Consider the following 25,112-nt stretch of genomic DNA (forward strand, 5'->3'; position numbering starts at 1 on the left):
GTTACAGACAGAAATTACACTCCCTGATTTCAAACAGTATTACAAAGCTATAGTAATGAAACAGTGTGGTATTGGCATAAAAACAGAAACACAGATGAATGGATCACAATAGAGACCCCAGAAATAAATCCATGCATATGTGGTCAATTAGTTAACCATGAAGGAACCAAGAACACAAAATGAGGAAAGGACAGTCTCTTCAATAAATGGTTTGGAAAATTGGACAGCTACATGCAAAAGAATGAAACTGGACCACTACCTTACACAGTACACAAAAATTAACTCAAAATGATCAAAACTTAAACAGAAGACTTGAAACCACAAAAAGTCTTAGAAGAAAACAGGTAGTAAGTTCCTTGACATAGGTCTTGAAGATGATGATTTAAATCACATGACAAAAGCTAAGGCAACAAAAGCAAAAATAAACAAGTGGGACTACATCGAACTAAAAAGCTTTTGCACATCAAAGGAAACCATCAACAAAGTGAAAAAGCAAGTTACTGAATGGGAGAAAATATATGCAAATCAAATATCCAATAAGGGGCTAATAGCCAAACTATATAAAGAATTCATACAACTCAATAGCGGAAAAACCCAATCTGATTAAAAAATGGGCAGAAGATCTGAATAGATAATTTTCTGAAGAAGATAGACAAATGGGCAATAAATACATGAAAAGATGCCCTACATCATTCATCATCAAGAAACTTCAAATCAAAACCACAATGTGATATGATCTCACACATGTTAGAATGACTATTATCAAAAAGACTAGAAATATTAAGTATTGGTGAAGATGTGGAGAAAAGGGAACCTTTGTGCACTCTTGGTGGAAATGTAAATTGGTGTGGCCACTGTAGAAAACAATATGGAGGTTCCTCAAAAATTAAAATTGGAACTACTATGTGATCCAGCAATTCCACTTTTGCATATTTATCCAAAATAAACAAAAATACTAATCTGAAAAATATCTGCACCCCCATGTTCACTGCAACACTATTTACAATAGTCGGATTATGGAAACAACCTAAGTGTCTGTCAATGGATGAATGGGTAAAGAAAATGGTGGTATATATACACAGAGGAGTATTTGCCATAAAGAATAACAAAATCTCACCATTTATGACAACAAATGAATGGACCTCAAGGGTCCATTTATATTATTCATATAAATGAAAAAAGTCAGATAGAGAAAGACAAATAGCACATGATCTCTCTTATATGTGGACTCTGAATATAAATAGATACATACAATAGATATACATAGATACAGACAATAGATTGGTGGTTGCCAGAGTCAGGGGACGGGATGTGGGAAAAATGGGTGCATTGCTTTTGACTTTTTAAAAATTTAAATCAAAAATTAAAATTAAGATTAATTTTGAAAAATAAATAGAGCCTTATTTATTACAAACCAAACTATTCAGTCCTTTATGAGATGCTATGTTTGATTCTGGTTGTCACATTTTACAAGGGGGCACCTACAGACTAGAGGGATTGCTGCAGACAAGGGGGATGTATTAACTGTAAAAAGCCAAAATGGATAATGTTTTCAATATATTTATTCAACAAATGACTATTCACTCCTTAGGTAAGGAGCTCTGGGGAATTCAAAGTGAAAAAACATCATGAATCCCAATCTATAGGAGGCTATAGCTTAGTGATCATCATGGGTCTTCAAATGGTACAGCCAAGCTATCATGCTGATGGAGGAGCAAATGTTCTGAACACTGGGTAAACATTAAAGTGGGCTGATGTGCACTCTTTATAAAAAAATAACTTTCTAATTATTCAAATTGTTCAAAATTGGATCTGTTTCCTTCTTAAGTAGTGAGATCTCTATCACAGGAAGAATTGGAAGTGGAAGCAGGATCATTACAGAATAATTTCTCTTTGGATGGGTGACCCACAAGGTCCTTCAAATTTCCCAGTGTCTTTCAGTCTATAACTTTAGAAAACCTATTATTTTCAACAATAATCATTATTATGGTGGTGCTCCAGGCACAGTGTCAGTTTTGGAAACATAGAGATGATCAAGAATGGGCCCTGTCTCAAGGAAGGGACAAGTGATACATAATACACATATTCCAATATGATATATTTAACAGCATGATCAGACTGTTGTGGGAGGTGCAGTGGGATGAAACTAATGAATGCCTGATAGAAGGGTGAGAGGCCTCTCTGCGTGGGGCATATGAGCTGGTCTTCCAATGAGCATGAGGACTGGTCAACATGTATAAGTTAGATCATCAGTCCAGACTGTTCCTTTGAACCCTGGACTTCTGTACCCAACTTCATGCATGCCTCAAAGTCACCTCAAGTTCTATTTATCCAAGAACCAACAAATGGTCTTCCTTTCTCTGGGGTCTCAGAGCTAGGCCCCCAATGCGCAACACCAGTTCTGCTTATTTATTCAGACCAGAAGCCCAGGGGTGTCCTTTTCCATACCCTTTTCCTTAGGTGATCACATATTATAAGGAGCATTATAAATATCCTATACACACACAGAGACGTGCACGCACGCATGCGTGCATGCACACACACACACACACACACACACGTTTTTCTCCAGTGTAGTCATCTTCAATACCATCATCTTTCACAGTTGTTCTTTTGAAAAGAGACACTCCCACTCATATGTTCTTTCACATCTTTCTTTCATTTACTTCTATCTGAAATTCTGTGCCCAATCTTTAATGAAGAAACTTCTACTCAATCTTTAATATATTTTTTTGGCAACTGTCTGTAAAATCCATCCTGAAACTCCCCAGGCACAGTTAATTGCTGTTTTCTCTACATTTCCTTCGCCCTTTGTTTATGCACTTATTACACAGAATTATCTTCTGTATGTGATGGAGAGTAAGTGATCTGCTAACAAATTACTAAAGTTGTGTATTTGCAGTGAAATACCTCCTCATTGCTGGGAAACCAGTAAAAATCCAACCTCAAATGATAGCTGCCATCTCTCACACAGGTATTAACTGGACCCTTCCTCTGACCCACCCAGCCCACCTCCTATTCCTACCTCTTCTAATCCTGTAGCTTTGTACTGTGACTTCTGGGACCTTCCTCAGAACCTAAGTGGTTTGGTGATAAATTTGTATCAATTTCCCCAGCTTCCTGACTTGGCCAGCCTCTCTGTCTCTAAGCACCTGATGCAATAAAGAATGTTTCTGCTTCTGGTCCAGCTCATGGGTTCTACCAGGGTCAAATCTCCCACCAAGGCTGCAGTATTATTCATGTCTATAAACGTGAGCAAGAGATCCATCCTGTGATATGAGGTAATAATGCTCATTATTCCAAATGTTTGGCAATAGGAAACAACAAGGTGTAGTGATAATATACCCTGAGAGTTAATAGCAGTGTTACCCATCATGCATTCTGCTGAAAACTCAAAAAATACCTGCCAAAGTGAATAAATGTATGAATGTAAATTACGAGTGACAAGCGTCAACTACTCTGCTCACTTCTGCCTGATTAGCTCTGCCAACTAGTGTCAAAATGATACCATAGCTAGTAAATGACAGCCAGATGGGTCTCACAACACATAATGATAAGTCCATGTTGACCTCCACCTTCTGAGTTGCCACCAGCTATTAAATAATGTTTCATTTAGGGGGTAGGGCATCAATTGCTGCATACTGAAAATGGAAACTGCTATAAATCATTCCAAGTTTATGCTATCAATATGAAAACTTTATAGTGCCTTCCATACTTTTGAACACTATCTTACACAGAGATCTCTTTTAATTAGCCTTTTAGAGTTTTGACCGAGCATGCTTTTCTTGAATGATACTTCTATTATAATAATCTTTTCATGAAAACACCACTGCTCTGCAATGATTGCTTCTATGACCAAAACAAAACAAAAGTCACATTAATTACAAAAGAAAATTTAGATATAGTTCTGGCCAAAAGCTAAAGACTGCTTTATCTGCCAAAATCAAAGACTGCTTTGAAAGATATGCACCTTGATTTCTTATAGATGACTCTTCACATCTTATCTTTTGATATATACTTTTCCAGTTTATATTTTTAAATTCTGCTTCATTGTTCTAGGAAACAATTATGAAAATGTCCTGAAATAGAAAGTGAACATATATTTTCACAGTTGATCCCTTTCAAGAAATAATTGATGGTTACCTCAATCTGTGCAGTGTGATTGGCATAATATTTTAAGGCTTCATCCCCATCATCTGGATCTGATCCTGGTTTGAGCATCTGTTGTAAGAGTTTGTTGTGACGGGCCAACTAGAGGGAAAGAGAAGAGAAAAGGATTTAGGTCTCTTTTTCCCCCTTTCCTGGGATTAAACTTTGAAATTACTTTGTCCACTTGTACACATAGCTTCACAGTTCTGGGGTTAACGGTGATTAATTACACTTCAGTAAGGCATGTCCATTTGAAAGCTATAAATAATGAAACTATAAGGATCAGCTGTTATTACCATATCAATTTTACATTTTTTTGTTTGGCAATATATATGTTCCTCTCATGAGAAGACCGTGTCTCTCCCAGAGTAGGTGTTCACTTACTATCTGTTGATTAAATTTATATCTTAGATAAATGTATAATTGAGCCAGGAAGAAGAAACACCTGCAGAGATATATAACTGATACTCCCTATAATAGATTTAAAATACATGCATATCTAAAACAACTTGATCAGCAGTGTGATACTTCAGTAGGTAACAGTACCAATATAAATGGCAGCTTCTATATACACAAATAAATAGGTATTTATATTTCAGAGGAATTTCTCTTATGGAATCTAATCAAAGCTCTCTACATTAGCAGTTTGTACTAAAGTCCTATGCTTCTGAATATTCATATGTCAGAATTCATACTTTTCTCAGTTTTATTAGGAGTGGAAATGGCATTTACAGAATAAAAATTTCACCACAAATTGTCTTAAACTTCTGTTGATAGAAGTAATCTTTCTCTCCCATTTGAACGTCTATGACATTTGTTGCCAGTTCTCTCACGTTGTAAATAACTAATACATGATGCCTTCACATATCACTTTTATGGCTGTCTTGAACAATTCCTGAAACCCTGCAATGTCTTTAACCTTTCAGGTATTCTACTCATGCCTCAAGTTTCCTGAGGGCTTCTAGTAAAAAGAATCCACATATAATTCTTATTCCTGGCACCATTCCTATCTCTTACCTTGTGCCAGCCACTAATCCTAAACACTTAAGTGCATGGTCTCATTTGATCCTTCTAGGAAATCCTAAAGTAGGCACTCGTATTATCCCCATTTTACAGATAAGGAAACTGAGGCACAGAGCATTTAAGGGAGTTGCCCATGATAATGTCTCTAGAAAATGATAGAGCCAGTATTGAACTCAAGCAGTATGGTTTCATAGTATTCTTATCAACTTACAGAGCAATAAATAAGTCTTTGTACTATTCTTAAGATGTTAACTCAAATTGTGATTATTAAGAATGGAGATAAATTTTAAACAATAATCCAGGACCTATAAAACCTCATAAAAATTATACTTGTAAGTGGTAACGTGGTAAATTAAATATTCATTCCATTGATGCTGCTCTAAAGCAAATCATTTCCAAAGCTATTATTTTAGATTGGCTTTCAGGGATATTTATAATTCACTCAAGAAAACCATTTACATTTCATTCTTGACTAAATGTGAATTATACAGATTTTTATTACAAACTGTAGTCATGAAATTTGTTGTGACTTATAGGTGCTTCTAAAATTCTAAATATGTTTCAAAGGATAGAATTATTATAATCATTTAGGCACATTAGCATATGTTTTAAGAAGTTTGTTGAAGGTAAAATTGGCATGACTTGTTTACAGTTTGCATCTAGGGCATGAAGGAGTTAGGATTGACCCCAACGGTATAGACCTGAGCAACTGAAGGCTTAGAAATTCCAGTAACTAAGGAAAAATGCAGAAGGACCATATTTAGGGAGAGAAAATCAAAACTTTGATTTTGGACACATGAAACTTTATATATCATGCAAAAGGAGACGATGAGCAGGCTGTTGGATGGACGTGTTTATCAAGAGTTCTGTGCAGAGTTCGGGAATGGAACTATGTACTGAGGTGTCATCAGTATATGTGTCATACTTAAAATCATGAGCTTAATGAGATGACCTAAAAGTGAGCTCAGACAGAGAAAAGAGATCCAAAGAACACCAATAGAATTTAGGAAGAGGAGGGGAATCTGAAAAGAAGACTGAGAAATTTGCGCCAGGGAGGTCGGAACAAAACCAGTGAAATCAGGCGTCCTGGCAGCCAAATGAAGAAAGAACTTCAGGATGGAGGGAGTGATCATTTGTGTCAAAAGTTGATGACAGTTGAATCAAATGATGACCAGGAAGTGACAGTTAAAAGTCACTGATAACCTCGACAGCAACAGTTTCAGAGAATGGTGGACACCAAAGCCTAATGTAACAAGTTGAAGTAAGAATGCGTGGATAAGAAGTATAAACAATGAGTATAGGCAACTCTTGAAAATCACCACTATAAGGGGGAGCCAAGAGACAGGGTGGTAGCTAGACAAATGGATAAGGCAAAAGGGAGGTATTTTTAAAGATGAGAATTATAACATCATGTTCGTTTAATTTTGAGAGAGCTGGAACGTTTGCTAAAGCAACATCTTGACTAGGTGAGAATGGAATAATCTAAGATGTAAGTGGAAGGTTTTTGCCTTAGATAGATACAAATTCAACCATACTGACAGCAGAGCTATGGGCGCAGAGTCAGGAGGGTGTTAGTTTTGATGATGGGAACACAGAAAAGTTTTGGGTTTTTTCCTGGTTACTTTTATTTTCTCAGTGTAGTAGGAAGCTGATAATGAGGATGAGAAAGGAGGTGTTGGAAATTTGAGGAAGAGAAGATATGAGATGGTGAGCTAGGGAAAGTGAACACACTTGGAAAATGTAGTAGGATTGTCAGGAAGTCCTAAGAGCTCCCTTTCTGTGATGGTGAAAGCGAGGTCAGTAAGCATGTTTGTGTGTTTTTCTCCAGTGAGGTTCAGCTGTCTGGGTCCAGGCATAAGTAGACAGAATTGTAATTAATGGGATTTGTGGTTTTTCAGGACAAGGTCAACAACACACCAAAAAGACATACGTGGAAATTAAGAGTCCATGCTAGGACTTTCAATGGGTCCATGGAAGCTAAGCTGAATTACAAAGGTAATGAAGCCAAGAGGGACAATGAAAAGGTGGTAGGATCAATGAATTGTAGCTTCTAATGTCTTTAAAAAAATGTGTTGCAGTTGAAGTGCTAGAAGAAAAGTACTAGTTAGAAAAGGCAAGCCAGCCTGAGATACTTAAAGTGGAACTCACTGATGGGGGGCAGGGAGCAGTGACTAGTACTGATCAGGTTTTAGGTGTAACCATATATCTATCATCTGGTCTCCATCACCACACTGCCCTGAGCCACCATCTTCTCTCACCTGGAATATTGCAATAGCCTTTAACTGGTCTCCCTGAGTCACCCTGGTCTCCCAGAGTTTAGCCTTAACACAGGAGCCAGAGTCATCTTTTTGGGACAATCATGCCTCTTCGACTCAAAACCCTCCAATGGCTGCCATCTCAGTTAGAGTTAGAGCCAAGTCTTCACCATGGCCAACGAGGCCAATAGAATCTGGCCTTGTTACACCTTTCTCATTACTCTCCTGGTACCTCCCCAAGATCCCAGCCCTTCTGGGCTCCTGACTGTTCCTTCAACCTGAGAAGCGTGTATCCATCTCAAGGCTTTGTAGGTGTTCCCTTTCTGGATCCTCTTCCTCTAGACACCTGCATGGTTTGCTTCCTCACCTTCTTCAGGACTCCTTTCAAATACTGGCTTATCAATAAACATGCTTTGAATAATGACCTCGTCCATCTTTCCTAATACATCCAACAACATTTCCTCCTTTATTTTTCCCCATAGCATACTATGATCTGACATACCATATTTTATTATCAATGTCTTCATTAACTATCTCTGCCACAACAGAGTAAGCTTATGTTCTTAGAGAACAGAGATTTTCATCCATTTTGTTCACTGTTATATTTCCAAGGCTTAGAACAGTGTCTGGCACATAGTAGATATTCAATACATATTTGTTTAATAAATTAAATATAAATATCAGAACTCTTAAATCATAAACAAAGGATAGCTTTCCAATGTAAGACATTAATTTGAATAATTTCTTATAAATTTATTTATTAAAAACTTTTACTTCTTTATAGTTACTTTATAGTATTAAAATTAACATAATGATTTTAAGAAATCAACAATGCCATTTTATGTGATATAATGAATAGTACAAGTCTATACAGATAATTTTCATTTAGTATGTACTACTTAACAGAAACAGCAGGACTTCTCTCTTTCCTGCAGTGTTAATGAGATGATTCTACATTTTCTTGTTTTATTGAAGATAATGGCACTCTCAAAGACACTTTAAAAAAATAAGATGTGGAGGCCTCTCTCACATGTTCAAACATTTAAAATAAAATTTATTCATAATTATATATGTAATCTACACATACATTGGAAAATTAAAAATATATAATAAGAAAAAACAAAATAGAAATAACTGTACCATTTTTTTTTCTGCCTGGATATCTTTTACATTATTTTGTGACTGAGAGCCTTTCCTGACTAATTAGCCTAGTTTGCTCTTGCTTGTTCTGTGTTCAGATGGTGCCCTGTAACATACCTAGATAGCAAAATTTCTCATATTGTATCTTAGTTAATATTATGTCTCTCCAAGGAAAAGGACCTTGTCTTAACCTCTACATTCTCAGAGGAAAAAACAGAACTTGGTACACCAAATAGACACAATAGATATTTGCTAAAGAAACAAGTTAGTGAATGACATTCATTATGTATTTATTGGGCAAAAACTCTTAAATCTCGATGAATTATCTCTCTGTTTCCTCCTTGATAAAATACAAAGGCCAAAGAAATATAGTTAGACATCAGATGATGGTAGAATTCCCAGGGTTTGTAGAAATAAAATACTTTAATATTCTGTTCTTATTTCATAGTTAATTCATGTACTTATATCTCTTCTGCTGTATTGTAAGCTATTTGGAGAAGAAGGACCTGAATACTCAATAAATGTGGGCTTGAACCCTGTGAAGCAAGGATAGAATCCCTATTATATAAACAAAATACAAAAGTAAATAATATCTCAATGATTCTAAAACATGTGAAAATAACTGGTATCGATACAGAGCTCTCTGGTCCAAGTTTACAGTGTACTAGAAGCACAGTATAAATTCTCAGAGACCAATTAACATATGCTCAATAGTTTTGGGTTTTTTTAAAAGATTTAGTCCCCTTTATATGCACTCCTATTAAAAATGTTACCCAGAATGACCATGCTGCCAATCATAAACATCAGTTTTTTCTTAGTGATGGGCTCTTTACTTTAGCCAATTTTCTCTACCATTCCCTGCCACGTACTTTTTTATATGACACAAATAAAGAAAAACAACCCCAGAATTCAAAGAAGCAACAGCATCATTTAATATCATGTGCTTTGGAAACCAAATGTGAAAAAAAAAAAAAACAAAAAACGGTAAGTTTCTAGACAAGTATAGCACATCTGTGGAGATCCATCACAATGAGAAATGTAATTTAAATCTTAATTAAAAACTTGAAAAGAGTTAATGAAGACATACAAGGACAGTCATCTTATGATATATAACTTTAGCTCACAGAGACCCTCACAACAGTATTTGAAATTACCTGATGTCACTATACAACATGGTCTGGAAAACCAACCATCCATCAATGTTACTAATAATGAGAATCTGAACATGGGCATCATCACTGAATACTAAAAAGGAATAATGTTATAGTTAGAAAATCTCTGGGACCTAGAAATAGTTACAATCCACAACAGTCTTTATTAGGTGAAATTGTAGCAATCGTTTTATACATGGCATGGACATGATGCCTACATTCGCCATACCTGCTTGGTAAATGGTGATGAAAGAATTTTACCAATAAAAAACTCTTATTAGCTCATTACTACAAACAGAAAAACTAGCCTGAGATAATTTATCCCTTTCATAATATTAAAGTTTTAAAAAATGCAATGTAATACATGTGCAGATATATGCATATATATATCAGGGAGAAAGAAATCAAAACATTGGCAGTTAGTCTTATAAAAGAATAAAGACATAACTCCCACAAGGAAAGACTCCCTTGAATGCATAGAGATCTTTCATTATGTGTTGGGGGGGAAGGAAAATCATGCACTTCATTACTAGTCATGACATATTTGCAATTTAAATACATATACAACTTTAAACAGGAATAAAAATTTGTGCATATATATAAAATACATACACACTCATAAGTACCATATACACAACCATATACACAAACATATATAACCTACAGCTAAGTCTTTAAGTAACACCGTGCAGCTTTTTAAATCCAAGATTAGGGAATAAAGATGACAGATTTAGGCTTTTTATTTTTAGCAGCATCCCTTATTAAACCATTCACATTTATCTTCCCATCATTAGAATTCTGATTCATTTCAGTTTTGGTCCAAATAGGGATGGAGTAAAAAAAAAAATCAAGCAATTGCACTTGAATGATATTCAACAATAATTATTCTTTGGCACTTCTCATGTGATTTTTTTCATGTGAGTTCCACTTGTATTAATTGGTAAAACTGACAGAGCAACTGCCTTTCCAAAGATCACAAAGTGCGCTGGAGCCTGAAGTCAGAATAATTGGCTTGTACGTTTACGTTAATAATTGTACAATGCTTTTATAGCAAACACTCTTCCTGTTAGAAGCAGAGAGAAATCAGCAGGAGAATATAAACTAAGGTGTTTACCTTTTCTAACATGTTTAAAATACACAAACCTGTTTTCAAAACATGTATCTTTCTCTGATTTGGTGTTTCTTTTATGTAGAAAGCAAAAAACACTACTGTGGGATTATAGAGATAAGTAAGACTTATTCTCTTTCTTTAAGCAATCTACTTTCTAGTTGGAGGAATGAAAATAATTATAGAAATGTAATTAATATGAAGGCAAATACGGGCAGGAATGCAAGAGATCACATTTGGTGGTAGCACTAGGAAAAGAATCATGTAAAAAATGCATCTGATAAAGGTTTTAAAGAATGGATAAAATGTCCATAGGCAGGAAGGGGGAGGTGAGGATGTCATGAGGAAGCCGTTCTTAGGGGAGATGGGGACATGCATGAAGAAAGTCACAGAAGATGGGTAGAGAGAGACAGGTCTGGAAGGTGCAATCATACTAAATGCCCATGTAGGAGTTTGAGCAGAGAATACTATTGAAGTTGAACTGTGTCCACCAAAAAGACATACTCAAGTCCTAACCCCCAATAGCTGTGAGTGTGATCTTACTTGAATATAGGGTCTTTGCAGATGTATTCAGTTAAGATGAGGTCATACTGGATGAAGGTGGGTCCTAATGCAAAGACTAGTGTCCTTGTAAGAAGAGGGAAATTTGGACACAGACACAGACACATAGAGAGAATGCCATGTAATAACAGGAGACAGGGACTGATACAAGGCCAACAGCACCAAGGGTTGCTGTTACCAGCAGAAGCAAAGAAGACGCAGGTGAGGACCCTACCTTAGAGCTTTCAGGGAAAGCATGGCTCTGCCAATACCTTCATTTAGGACTTGCAGCCCCCAGAACTGGAAGGGAATAAATGTCTGCCATTTTAGACTATCAAAATTGTGGTAATTGGGGGCACCTGGGTGGCTCCATCGGTTAAGCGTCCGACTCTTGGTTTCAGCTCAGGTCATGATCTCACAGCTTCGTGGGTTCAAGCCCCACATTGGGCTCAGTGCTGGCAGCACGGAGCCTGCTTGGGATTCTCTCTCTCTCTCTCTCTCCCTCTCTAGCTGCCCTTCCTCCACTCGTGCTATCTGTGTCTCTCTCAAAATAAATAAACAAACTTAAAAAAAATTCAAAATTGTGGTAATTTGGTACAGCAGCCCTAGCATGCTGTATCAGTCTGTTTGGGATGCTAAACAGAAATACCAGAGCCTGGATGGCTTATATATCATACAGATTTACTTCTCACACTTCTAGAGGCTGGGAAGTTGAAGGGAAAAAGCACCAGCAGATTTGCTGTCTGGGGAGAGCTCACTTCCTCATAGACAGGCGTCTTTTCACTAAAACCTCATTGGTGGAAAGGGCAAGGGATCTTTCAGGTCTCTGGTATAAGGGCATTAATCCCATTCATGAGGGCTCTACCACCATGACCTAATCACCTCTCAAAGGCAAAAATTCCAAACACCATTGCAATGGACGTTGGGATTCAACATACGAATTTGGGGGTGGTGGGTGGCACAAACATTCAAACTATAGCAGAAGCTAATACAAATGCAAGCCATTAAGGAATTTTTCTCTTAATTTTGACATGATAAACTAAGATCTTCTTATTCTTTTCCCCTTCTATTAGAAAAGGAATTGGGGGATAGAGAGAAACCATTTGAGAATGGTGCCAACTGTCCAGAGCTGCTCTCAGTACTACAAAGTCCCTTATAAAGAAAATAACCCAAAGAAGAAATAACTGTCCCTCTAGAACATTGAAACCAGGATTATGATTGTGTTCGGAGTAGGGTCAAACTCATGTTAAGAAGAAAAGGCTTTCTCACATGAGACTGAACTGTGTGGTCTCAGCAAGAAAATATTCACTGTGGCAGGGTATGTGCACTTAGACCCTTTATAAGCATATAAACTTCTGGCATTTCTAAAAGAGAGGATCACTTGCTCTCTACTTCAATCAGTAAATCAAGGCTGCAGGAACCCCCCCAGTAATTTTCAAATTAAATCTGAGGTTAAATAGTGAAAGATGCAGAAATGGTGGCATTTCCAGAAGAGGGTGAGCACATTAGAGAGTTGGGGGTGAGGGGTAAAGTGAGGGGAGAAAATGTGGACGAGTATTACAGACATGGGTTTGATATTATGTATACAATATCTATATAGTATTATAGATAAGGCTATGGGAAGCAGACGAAAGTACTGATTCTCCACCAAAGAGTGTAAAGAAATGGATTAGCTGGAAAACCTCAGTCTTTCTTAAAGTTAATGCTAGTTCTTTTTTCTCCTTCCCAGACTTTCTTGTTCCCTAGTCAAGCATGGTTGTCCATAATGTCTTGCAGAATTTGGATTTTAACTAGAGTGGAAAGAGAAAGACCTAATGTTTATTTTTCTGGACTTCCAAAAGAATCTGAAGAGCACGCCTCAGGGGCGCCTGGGTGGCTCAGTCAGTTAACCATCTCGATTTCAGCTCAGGTCATGATCTTGTGGTTTGTGAGATGGAGCCCTGCATCGGGCTCTGTTCTGACAGCCTGGAGCCTGCCTGGGATTCTCTCTCTCTCTCTCTCTCTCTCTCTCTCTCTGCCTCTCCCCTGCTCTTGCACACACACATTCTCTCTCTCTCTCAAAATAAATTAATAAAGTTTAAAAAAACACACACAAAAAAAACAGAGAATGCCTCAAAGAAAGCATGGCCAAGAGGAAAGCATAGCAATGGAGAGGAAGGTGAACAGAGGGAGTGTCACTCTGAGAAATACAAATCAGTAAGCCTGGGAAAGAGACGACACAAACCCCTGAGCACCTTGAGAGGCAGTTGTAGAGGACGGGTGGACTGCCAGACCAACGACCTCAGACACAAAGGAAAGCATGAGATCTCAGGACTGTTTCCTCATACCTACAACCATAGGGAAGTAATGACCTGGTTCCTTCCCTCCTCCTACAGGACTAAAGTAGCCTAGAATGCCAACATTACTCTATACTTTATCAAAGGAGTTGATAAAGGAGCATGTTTATAAAAGGAGTTTAAAAAATATATAGGTTTTATTCATCCAATATCCAAAATAAATTCTTTACGGTTCTTAGAAAACAGTTAATTTTTTCCATTGTGGCCAAACTAAGACAAAGATGGACAAAATGACAAGAAATTCACCAAAACCAACCAACCAAATGGACAACCCCCGCACCCCCCCCAAAAAAAAAACACTCAATTTTCAGATGGTCTGGACTCCTATTCATTAGGGTCTATCTAAAATCACAGTAAAATCAATAAAAGACCTTTCGTTATTATAATGAAGATATGTTTGATAGCTCAAACTTCAAAGCAAAGCAAAGTAGGAAAGAAAAAACCCCCGACATAAATGGCCCACCAGCAACAATGCATTTTTAAATGATTTAAGGTAGTAGGTTATATTTGCACTATGGTTTTGACATAAAGCATTCAAAGTGTTGCTATGAAAACTCCAGCTTTCCTAGTGGTTGCTGAATTTCATCCTAATGGAGTGGTTCTCAAAATGTGGTTCCTGAACCAGCTGCATCAGCATCACCTGGGAACTCCTCAGAAACCCAAATTCCTAGGTACTGCCTCAGGGCCCTTTAGAATCAGAAACTCTGTGGGTGGGGCCCAGCAACCACTTTAGCAAGCCCTCTGGGTGATTTCAATCCTGACTACATTTAAGAACCACTGTCTTCTTGGAGAGGAAATTTTACCACCAGGACCAATTTAAATACTGGACAGGAGGGGCGCCTGGGTGGCTCAGTCGGTTGAGCGTCCGACTTCGGCTCAGGTCATGATCTCACGATCTGTGAGTTCAAGCCCCGCGTCGGGCTCTGTGCTGACAGCTCAGAGCCTGGAGCCTGCTTCACATTCTGTGTCTCCCTCTCTCTCTGCCCCTCCCCTGTTCATACTCTGTCTCTCTCTGTCTCAAAAATAAATAAATGTTAAAAAAAATTTAAAAAAATAAATAAATAAATAAATAAATAAATACTGGACAGGAATCCACTTTCCATTTAAATCTATAACTAAAAGGGGCGCCTGGGTGGCTCAGTCGGTTAAGCGACCCACTTCAGCTCAGGTCACCATCTCACTGTCCGTGAGTTCGAGCCCCGTGTCGCGCTCTGGGCTGATGGCTCAGAGCCTGGAGCCTTCTTCCGATTCTGTGTCTCCCTCTCTCTCTGCCCCTCCCCTGTTCATGCTCTGTCTCTCTCTGTCTCAAAAATAAATTTAAAAAACATTAAAAAAAATTAAAAAAAAATCTAAAACTAAAGAAGCAACGGGTTTTAAAGGAGTTTTTTTTCCCTTCCCTACAAGAAAAATGTAAACAATATTAGATAGCCTTAATAACAGTAATTTCCTGAACAATTTTTTTTTCAATTGTAACTGAGATCAGACGTATGAAAAGTATTCCATTTAGCTTTTAAAAATTGGTCATTTATCTACTATATGATTTCACTCATATGTAGAATTTAAGCAACAAAACAGATGAACATAAGGAAATGAAAGGAAAAAAAAGAGAGGGAGGCAAACCATAAACTCTTAAGGACAGAGAATAAATTGAGGGTTGATGGAGGGGTGCTGGGTAGGGGGATGGGCTAAATGGGTGATGGGCATTAAGGAGGGCATTTGTGATGAGCACTGGGTGTTATATGTAAGTGATGAATTGCTAAATTCTACTCCTGAAAACCAATGTTATACTATATGTTAACTAACTGGAATTTAAATAAAAACTTGAAAGAAAAATAAATTATAAGTAAGTAAATAAATAAGTAAATAAGTAAAAAAACCAAACAAATAAATAAATATTGGTCATTTATCACTCATAGCTTTAATTTCTGAGCTCATTTTACACTTTTAAAAATATTTCTGTACTAGAACCCCATTCAAGTAAAAAAATTGCTAATAAGGAGGTTTCTATAATATTTATCAAAATATATAGTACACGTATTAGTTTATAAAATTAGTTTATATGCTTATTCTCATGAAAAGAGTAGATGAACAAAATTACCTTCTAAAACAAACTTTTTCCCTACAATTATTTAAGTCAAACTTATTCTTGAGTTTGATTTTGCTCAACTAGAACAGGTCATACTTTCTTTTACTTCAATACTTCAAAAGCTATATATATTAGAATTTTATAAAAAATTTTTTCACTTTTAGAAAAAAATACCTGTCATTTTATATTTTTCATGCAAAGTTTAATGAAGTATCATGCTTAATTGCTTCTGATATCATAGTAAGAATATACATCAATATTTTCTGAATGACTAAAACTACATGAAAAAAACTACATAAAAATAGTAAGTAGATCATCTTATCTGAAATCAGTATTTCACAAAAATATTCTACATTAATCATCGTTGTAGTGTCCTATTCAAAACGGATAAAATATTTGGGGGTGAGAAGCAAAAAATGAAACCAATTCTCCATGTTTCATGTGATTATACAAAACACAAATAAACATTAATAAACAGAGAAAGTAGCAACTAATCTCTAGGAAACCCCCAAATGATGTACACTTGTAGTTTTTATTTTTGTTCCGTAGAATTGATGAAACACAGATGTTCATCCAAACTCTATTTCTTTCTGATGATCATAAAGATAAGTCTTCGAAATTTCTGGGTCTTACTATTCCTATAAGGAAGTAATGTATTTATTTCTTCAGATCCAGAGACGAGAGGATAAGACTACTTTGGTAGCTCCATCAAGCATTTACAAATCAGCGTGTTGGATATTTCCCATCCGCGTTCCCTCCCGAGTGATTTTTCAAATGTGGTCTGGATAGGAACAGCAGAACACAAGGATCCTTCTCTATGACAATTCAGATGATGAAATGCGAGTGTGAAATACTATTTATTTGATTTTAGTGTGTCTCCCTCACCTAAACTATAAGTTTCAGGATGACAGGAATTTTGTGTTCACTGTTGTATCCCATGCCTCCAGAATAGTGTCCAGTACCGAACAGGTCCTTAATAAATATTTATTGAATGGATGGATGGCATAGAATGTTCCTGTCTGACCTATTTTTAATGGTATATGTTTCTAATTTTCCAGAGGAGATTGATTTTTATGAAATGTTGAATTACAATTTGTAAATGTGAAAGATATTTTAGTTCTTATTTATGGAATAAAGTGATTAGTCATTTACTTACAACATAAAGAAAATAAGAATTATACTGTCCCTTATCTCTTCAAAAGCATTCTAATTCTTTCACTGTTTCTAGTGATTCTTTTTTTCCAAGGCCAGCACAGAGAGGTGAAAAGAAGCATCTTTTTGAGACCTCTGACCATATTAAAATAGGTCTTGCAGTTGGCTGAAAAAAAAGTTAGGGTCCTTGCTCTCAAAGCAATTGTTGGAGAGAGTGGTCTTATCATTCACACTGAGGGATTACCTCTGGTTCTGCCACTGACCTTTCATGGGCACACGTACAAATCACTCGACCTTTCTATGTCTAATTTACCTAGCTGTGAGAAAACAGTAATACCTACACTATTGTATCAAAGAGAATTACTGGAGGATCTGTGTTCTTAATGTTCCTTATGCTCCTGGACCGATGAGGCTTTAGTGAAGAGCACAGTATTACTCATTACTCTCCCCTATGATACACCTATTCTAAGAATGAGTCAATTGCTTTTCTGTTGCTCATAGACATGACAAAGCCACTTTCAAGTGGGTTAATTAAAGGCTTGGAATGATAATGATGAGTTCCACAACAGTTCTCACACAGCCAGTGTGCTCAGGAATCCAATCTGAAGTGTGCAAATTAGCCAGATGTAAAATCGGGGGTGGGGGGGGGGGGGGGTGGAATGTGGGGAATTGAGAAGAAGCGCTACAAGATAATTTTCAGGAACTTTAAGCTCAATTGCTTGAAAGCATTTCAACCTCAGGTTGTTATAGCTTTCTATTTCCAAGTTACATCAGACTGAGAACTATCATGCGAGTGCTGCCTCGATGTTTAACTGTCTAATCAACAGCTGCTTAAAAAAAAGGTCAGCTTTTGTTAGAGTGGTTCTCAAAAGTGAGAGAATTATTGCTCAAGTGAACTTCTGCATTTCAAAGGCAAACCTAATAAAGGAGGAAATGAGGTGGCAAGGTGAATTTCAACTCTAAGTAAGGATACAGATCACTTGAATCAAAGTGAAAAGAGACAAAGAATTTTGAACAGATGTATTTTGTTACTTGTTCATTCTGTGACATCCAACACCCTTTTAAATGCTATCTAGTCATTCAGAAGTTAAATTGCCCAGGTTGTAAATGAAAATACAAAGGAGGGCATGAAAAGAAGGGAGGAAATACAATTTAGAGACAAACTCATTTAGGAAATCCTGTTCTCCTTTCTCAGAAAATTATACAGCTAGCTGGTAGAAAAGACATTTAAGGGTACAGGTATTGATCACAAACATAGATGTTATAGACAGTTACTGCCTGTGTTATAAGCTTCTTTGGTACTATATGATGAGGTCACGAATTATCTATAAATGGAACATAAAATTGTTAGATCCATAAAGCATGTTATATGCAATTTTTATACAATGAAGGACTCATAATCCCAATCCAAAATAACAAAAAAAGTTTTCCTTATAACTTAAGCAATCATGAGCAAATACAATGATGGGTGTATGTCTTGTATGCTCGTTCTAAAATAGTTCATGAACCCCTGATGTGTGCCCAGTGATTCCCCAGGAAATGGAGTTATAAAAGTGAACAAGACAGTCAAATCTTCAGCCTTTATGGATTGACTTTCTGGTAATGGAGAAGACACAAACGAGCAAATGCTAAGAAGAAAATAAAGCAGAGGACGGGAGTAAGGAACACCGGGCAATGGAAGTTGCTTATTTTATTTCATTATTTTATTATTTTATTTTGTTTTATTTTATTTTATTTTATTTTATTTTATTTTATTTTATTTTATTTTATTTTATTTTATTTTATTTTATTTTTAAGCAGGCCAGTGCCCAGCAAGGAGCCCAAGGCAGGGCTCCAACTCATGACCCCAAGATCAAGATGTGAGCTGAGATCAAGAGATGGATGCTTAACCAACTGAGGCACCCCCAGGAAGTTACCATTTTAAATCAAATGATCAGAAGGGTTTAGCAGAAAGTTAAAAGGGAGAAGAAACAGTAAATTCAACAACACAAAGCTATACTTCTTGACTTCAAAGCACAGCCATGAGACCCATGTGGCTTGAACAGGTAAGGAGGAAGGTAGCCAGAGAGATGGGTGAAGGGGGAAAAGGGGCCAGGTCATATTGAGAGGCTTTTGAGGCCAATGCCAAGATTTGAGTTTTGCTCAGAAATTGGATATTGGGAAGTTATGAGCAGACAGATGACATACTCTATTTAAGGGCTAGTGCTGTCACTGTGTTAGAGACGACATAAAGGCAGGCACAGGTGAATGGAAGCAGGGAGAACAGACACTCATTGCAATAATCCCAGTGAGAGATGGCAGTTTGGGACCAGGTGGTGGTGAGGAATGTGGCCAGATTCTGAAACATATAGTGCAAGAAGAGGGATGATGCCAGAGATGGCTAGGGAGTAGGACTGCATAGTTAGTATCACGGGCTCTGGAGAGACCTGGGTTCAAATCCTTTCTATCCCACTTGTTAATCAAGCATCGTGGACAAAGTAACAGCCTCACTGAGCTTCACTTTCTTCTTCAGCAAAATGAGGTTAATAACAGTGCTTTTTAATATTTACCTATGAGATGATTAGATGAGACACCGCACCTCATACAAAGTAAGATGTTGCTAAACGTGAGCTAACATAATAGAAAGAAGGAAGAGTAATCAGGAACATGACATTAAAATGTCTCCTAAGTCATGCCAGTGGGTGCATACTCTGTTCTATTGGAAGCTACTGAAGTGTTTAATGAAGAGACAGACACTTTTGAGAATAATCCCTTTGACTTCCCTGTGGAAAGTGACTGAAAGGACTCTAACCAGAGGCAAAGAAACAAGAGGCTGCTGTAGTTGTCCAGGCAAGAAACGAGGATGGCCAAGAGGAGGAAATGCAGAAAGAGTAAGAAGCGGAGAGGATCCCAGCAACATTCAGGAGGTAGAACCGAGGGGATGTGCTCTCTGGATGGCAGCCATGGAAGGGTCAAGACAAATGCCAGCTTTCTAGCTTGATAACTGGTTAAAGAACCATGCCACTCACTAGAAAGAGAGCTCAGAGTAACTCTCGGGAGGGACAGATGAGGACTTCAAGACTTAGCTTCCCTGTGCCACAGTGGGCTCAGATTGCCACATAGAAGAAAGGAGAATGTCAGGACCTTCGGGGGAAGCTAGCAAGGGCCTGGCTGCCTGTCACCACCAACACCAAAGCATTGATCTTTTCCTGATAAGTGTGTTCAATTTATTGCTTTGGAAAACTTCTCCTCAGTTTGTGTCAATGTGGAACATGTGGGAGTGATCAACTTTAAAAACAAGTTAAATATGAGGCACTTCTAGAATCTCTGATGCAGTCAATAAAATTAGGGGCGACGGAGGGGAACAACTGCAAGGAAACCTTGCCCTAATAAATTGTTTTCTGTTAAAGCTATAAAGAGGTATGCTGTTTATTCCTTTTGGAGCTCATTTGTGGGCCCTCTTGCAGCATCCATTTAGAGCCTGATGCTGACGCTGTCTGAATTCGAGCCCTACCTTGCCCTAATGAGCTTCAGGAGGGTTGATGCGCCTCTCCTTCCTGCCTCCGTCTCAGCAGTCAGAGCGGGAAGGCCTCACTGCGGCTCCCAAGCCCACTGACATTTCATTAGCACTGTTGCTGCGATCCCAGAGCACGTCTTACCAGATGAGAGCCATGAAGCACCACCCAGGGTGGGTACAAGCTAAAACAAATCCCCGTCTGACAGAACAAGATGTGCTTTTGCAGACTGGAACCTGTGAGTATTTCCTATTGGCCCTTTACTGATACTGTTTTTTGGTAAGGCCACGGAGCTGAAAGGAAAGCAAGGATAAATACGAGGAGCCTTAGGACATCTTGGAGGACGTTTTAAACCAAACACATACCCGCAAACACACACCACTTCTTCTGAAGAGTAACTGTAGTGTATTGAGGGTTATCAATAAAGTTCCTCAGCGGGACAACAGTGAATTGTAATGGCACCATTGTTTATATCTTGTTTTCCCTCCCCTTGATGTTTTAGAACTAATATTTCACTTCTGTTCTGCATAAGATTGGGGTCAGAATGGGACATTTTGGCTGAGGTGCTTTGAATCATTGCTCCTTTGACTCTAATGTACACTTTGGAGTGTATCTACTTTTTAGGTAGTAATCATTCAGCCTCCTCCATTTGCTGCTGCCCATTTGGGGCCCCCAGCACTCAGTGTGGATTGCTCTTGGTAAGACTGTTGGTGACCCGCTGAGTGCCAAATCCTGGAATCAGATTTATGGCTGCACCTTGTGTGTTGAATTCTTTGGGGCCCCTGGTCCCTCCCCTTTGTGAGTCTGCATCCTACCTCACGTTCACATCCCGTTCCTCAGACCACTCATTCTCAGCCCATTTCTGCAGGTTTCTCCTCCTCCTTTCTTTTAAAGTGTGATATTACTCAGAGTTCCATTCTCTTCTTTTTTGAACATTTTTTAAATGTTTATTTATTTTTGAGAGAAAGAGTGTGAGCAGGGGAGGGAGAGAGAGGGAGAGAGACACAGAATCCAAAGCAGGCTGCAGGTTCTGAGCTGTCAGCACAGAGCCTGATGAGGGGCTCGAACTCACCAATGGTGAGATCGTGACCTGAGCTGAAGTTGGATGCTTAACTGGTGGAGCTACCCAGATGCCCTCAGGGTTCTGTTCTTGATGGTTTACCCCTCTCTTTCCAGTGGTTCTTCCTGGACATTTGCAAAATGTCGGCAAAATCTCAACTACACCCACCATTTCCAACAGCATCTATACTAACGTCTCTGTACATCGATGTTCCAAGCCTGGCTCTCTTTTCTGAGAATCAAGTACATGTAATCAACTGCACGTTGTACATCTCCAACCTAATGTCCCCTAGGTTCTCAGATACCAAAGATCTAGAACCAGGCTTCTCCTCTCCACACTGTACCTCCAAGCCTTTTCTATTTCCAATCTTGTGAAATGCACCATCATCTACTCACCCACCAACTCTGTACCTGGGAGTTATCCAAGACTCACACATGATTCCCACTCTCCTCATACCTTTCCCACTCATTAAATTGGCCAGGGATGCAGCAGTGCTTGGGTTAAGGAGGTGGTGATGGCTTCTCCTTGCCAAGATCTACACACCCTCCGGACCTGACCCCGCCTGCCTACCTCCTCAGCCTCATCTGTGTCCCTCTCCCTCTTTTGCCCGACATTCTGGCCTTCTCTTCATATTTGGCCATTAGAGACTTTATATATAAAGCAGTAGGAGGCTTGGGATTCTCACATTGCCTTATAGGGCCAAGGAATAGATGCCTACAAAAGAGTTATGGTTTTCATTTGTTTTGGTGCAAGTTTTTAAAAGGTCTCTTCCTATTACAAAATAGCAAAGATCAATTCCTATAATTTCTGAGAAAGGGTGGTTTAACAGAAACGAAAGTTAGGTGATAATCAAATTAGCCTGATATCTGGAAGGTGGAAAGCACAAAAGTAGAAGGAAGGGAATGAAATGAAATAGCTGTATCTGGATCAGGTGATCAGGCTCTCAGACAATTAGGGAAGGAAGCTGAGGAGGGAGAAAGTCTGGAGTAGCTTTTTTGAAACTTTTTGGCCTGCAGACAACTCGAGTAAAAATATCCAGGATGTATTGTAAAAAAGCAATTTGGGGCTCTGACCCAGACCAACTCAAAGTCTCTGGGGATGGGGTCCAGGATTTGAGGCACACTACAATTTGAGAACCACTGCTTTTGAGCTCAACTTTAACACACAGTTTGTCCCAAGTTGTATATCAGATGCAAACAGAAAACTACATTTTTCCCCAGCTAAGTTTCTTCCAGTTTGACTCCTAATTCTCTCTCATTCCAATTGCTTCTGCCTTCCTGTCCCCCTCTTCTGCTTCTGCTACTTGATTCATGCATACTCCTGTTTCATACTTCATTCATTCATTTGCTCAATTTGATGAATGAACATATGTCTGCCCCGTCGATTGCTTAGTCAATTCTCATTTATGATCAAACTCTCACTGTTCACAGAACACTGAAATCAGAGTCATAGCAATGGAAGGAAAGAATGGCCAGTGTGCTCTCTTTTATCCAGTCAGAAACTCTATGTCTCTCTCTATGTGTGTGTGTGTGTGTGTGTTACACTCACATACAAAATGAGTTAAACATTATAAATATAAACATGAAAAATACTTACAAACACATGACCTATTGATTCTTCTGCATAAAGATACTTCAATGTTTGGGGCGCCTGGGTGGCTCAATCGGTTGAGCGTCCAACTTCAGCTCGGGTCATGATCTCACAGTCTGTGAGTTTGAGCCCCGCGTCGGGCTCTGTGCTGACAGCTCAGAGCCTGGGGCCTGTTTCAGATTCTGTGTCTCCCTCTCTCTCTGACCCTCCCCCGTTCATGCTCTGTCTCTCTCTGTCTCAAAAATAAATAAACGTTAAAAAAAAAAAAAGATACTTCAACGTTTTTCACATTTTTATTTATTATTGAGAGACAGAGAGAGACAGAGCATGAGCAGGGGAGGGGCAGAGAGAGAGGGAGACACAGAATCTGAAGCAGGCTCCAGGCTCCCAGCTGTCGGCACAGAACCTGACGTGGGGCTCAAACTCACAAACCACAAGATCACGACCTGAGCCAAAGTCGGACACTTAACTGACTGAGTCACCCAGGCGCCCCGTGCATAAAGACACTTCAAATGTGGGACACACGGGAAACTTTTTGACTGTGAAGATTGTAAAAATCATCTAAAGCAGGGTTTGGAAAACTACAGCTCATGGGTCAAATCGGACTTGCCACCTGTTGTTTTTTTAAGTGAAGTTTCACTTTAACACAGCCATGCTCATTTGTTTACGTATTCTCTATGACTGTTTTTACAGTAGAATGGCAAAGTTGAGTATCTACAGCAGAGACAGCCCAAAATATTTACTATGGGACCCTTTGCAAAATGTCGGCAAACTCTTTATAAATGTAACGCATATTTATGGTTTGCGGGTCTCATACAGCTGACAAGATGTTAAAATGATAGAAACATAGAGAAATAGATACACACATACATAGGTTTCTAGAAGCTAGGTTTTGAACCAACCAATTTTATATGTCTAAAAATGATTCTATTTTATCAATAACATAAATCTTAACAAGGGACTTTCCAGAAATTTCCCCCGCTGTATAATTTCATATAACTACTTGGTTGTGACGTAGAAGGGGGACTTTTTTGGTCTGGCCGAGGATAACTATTTCCCCTTCTGAAACTTGACTTTTTAGCCCAACAGTTTATCTTCCAGAATGATTTTGTTATAATGGTCTGTCATTTTTCTGTGCCTCTGTAAGTAATTCTGAAATTCAGAATGTACCAATAGCCACAAAACACAAGTGCTGAGCAAGCTCACTACATTACTAGTAAGATTCACATCCCTATATGAGTCTCTCAGCTCTTAAATCAGAAGAGAATTGTTTTCATATACTAGCTTAATATGTTCTAGAACTGGATCTACTGACTAAAAGGTATTATTTGGATCTCTCTCATGCCATCCTGTCTTATACTTCTACAATGCGTCTTCAGGATAAAGTGTCAGCTGAATAGTTTATCTTTCTTACATTTATGTTTTAGCTAGAAAAACAAGTTAATCAATATGCATAGGCAGATACATGCAAGCACGTGTATAAACATGCAGGCCCAGAATATTACTCAGTGCTTTGATGTCAATGTTTTTATACTGGCTCATGTGTTCACTAATTATATTTTCTCTTGGGTTCATTTTTAATTGATTTATCTTTAAACACTTGCTTAATGTCAGGGTATGAATTAGTGCATGAATAAAAGTACAATCATTAAAAGATCTTTTTAAGACTTGTAATAATACTTTTGAGTCAGTGGATACCTTCTAAGGCAGATTTCTGTGCCATTTGTTTTTGTGTTATTGTTTCAGCATTCTACAAAATCATTAATATCTCATTAATTTTATGGCACCATAAATAAGAACTAAGTACCCTAAGGAGCAGTTTAGCAGAAATTTATGCTATGTCACATTTCAATATATATTTACACTGAATTATTTTTTGGTACTTAAAGCCCTCTAGAATTTGCTAAGATGTGCCCTCCACTGCTACTTCTCACATCGGCACCACACTGTTTCCTCTGTCCCTTTAATGTAATGTCCCAGAGCATTTAACCTCCGCATACGTATTATGGTGAATATTTCCTCTACTCA

The 25,112-nt window shown here is 38.1% G+C and overlaps 1 protein-coding gene across 2 annotated transcripts in view; it reads right to left on the minus strand.

Moving 5' to 3' along the window:
• Positions 1-25,112, minus strand: part of ITPR2 (inositol 1,4,5-trisphosphate receptor type 2) — a 490,724-nt gene that overhangs the window by 110,570 nt on the left and 355,042 nt on the right. For both annotated transcript variants that reach the window (XM_049627177.1, XM_049627176.1), the window contains exon 46: positions 4,144-4,251. In XM_049627177.1, the coding sequence (XP_049483134.1) occupies positions 4,144-4,251 (108 nt within the window). The remainder of the gene's footprint in view (positions 1-4,143; positions 4,252-25,112) is intronic.

This window comes from Panthera uncia, chromosome B4, assembly GCF_023721935.1.
Source record: "Panthera uncia isolate 11264 chromosome B4, Puncia_PCG_1.0, whole genome shotgun sequence".
Lineage (NCBI taxonomy): Eukaryota > Metazoa > Chordata > Mammalia > Carnivora > Felidae > Panthera > Panthera uncia.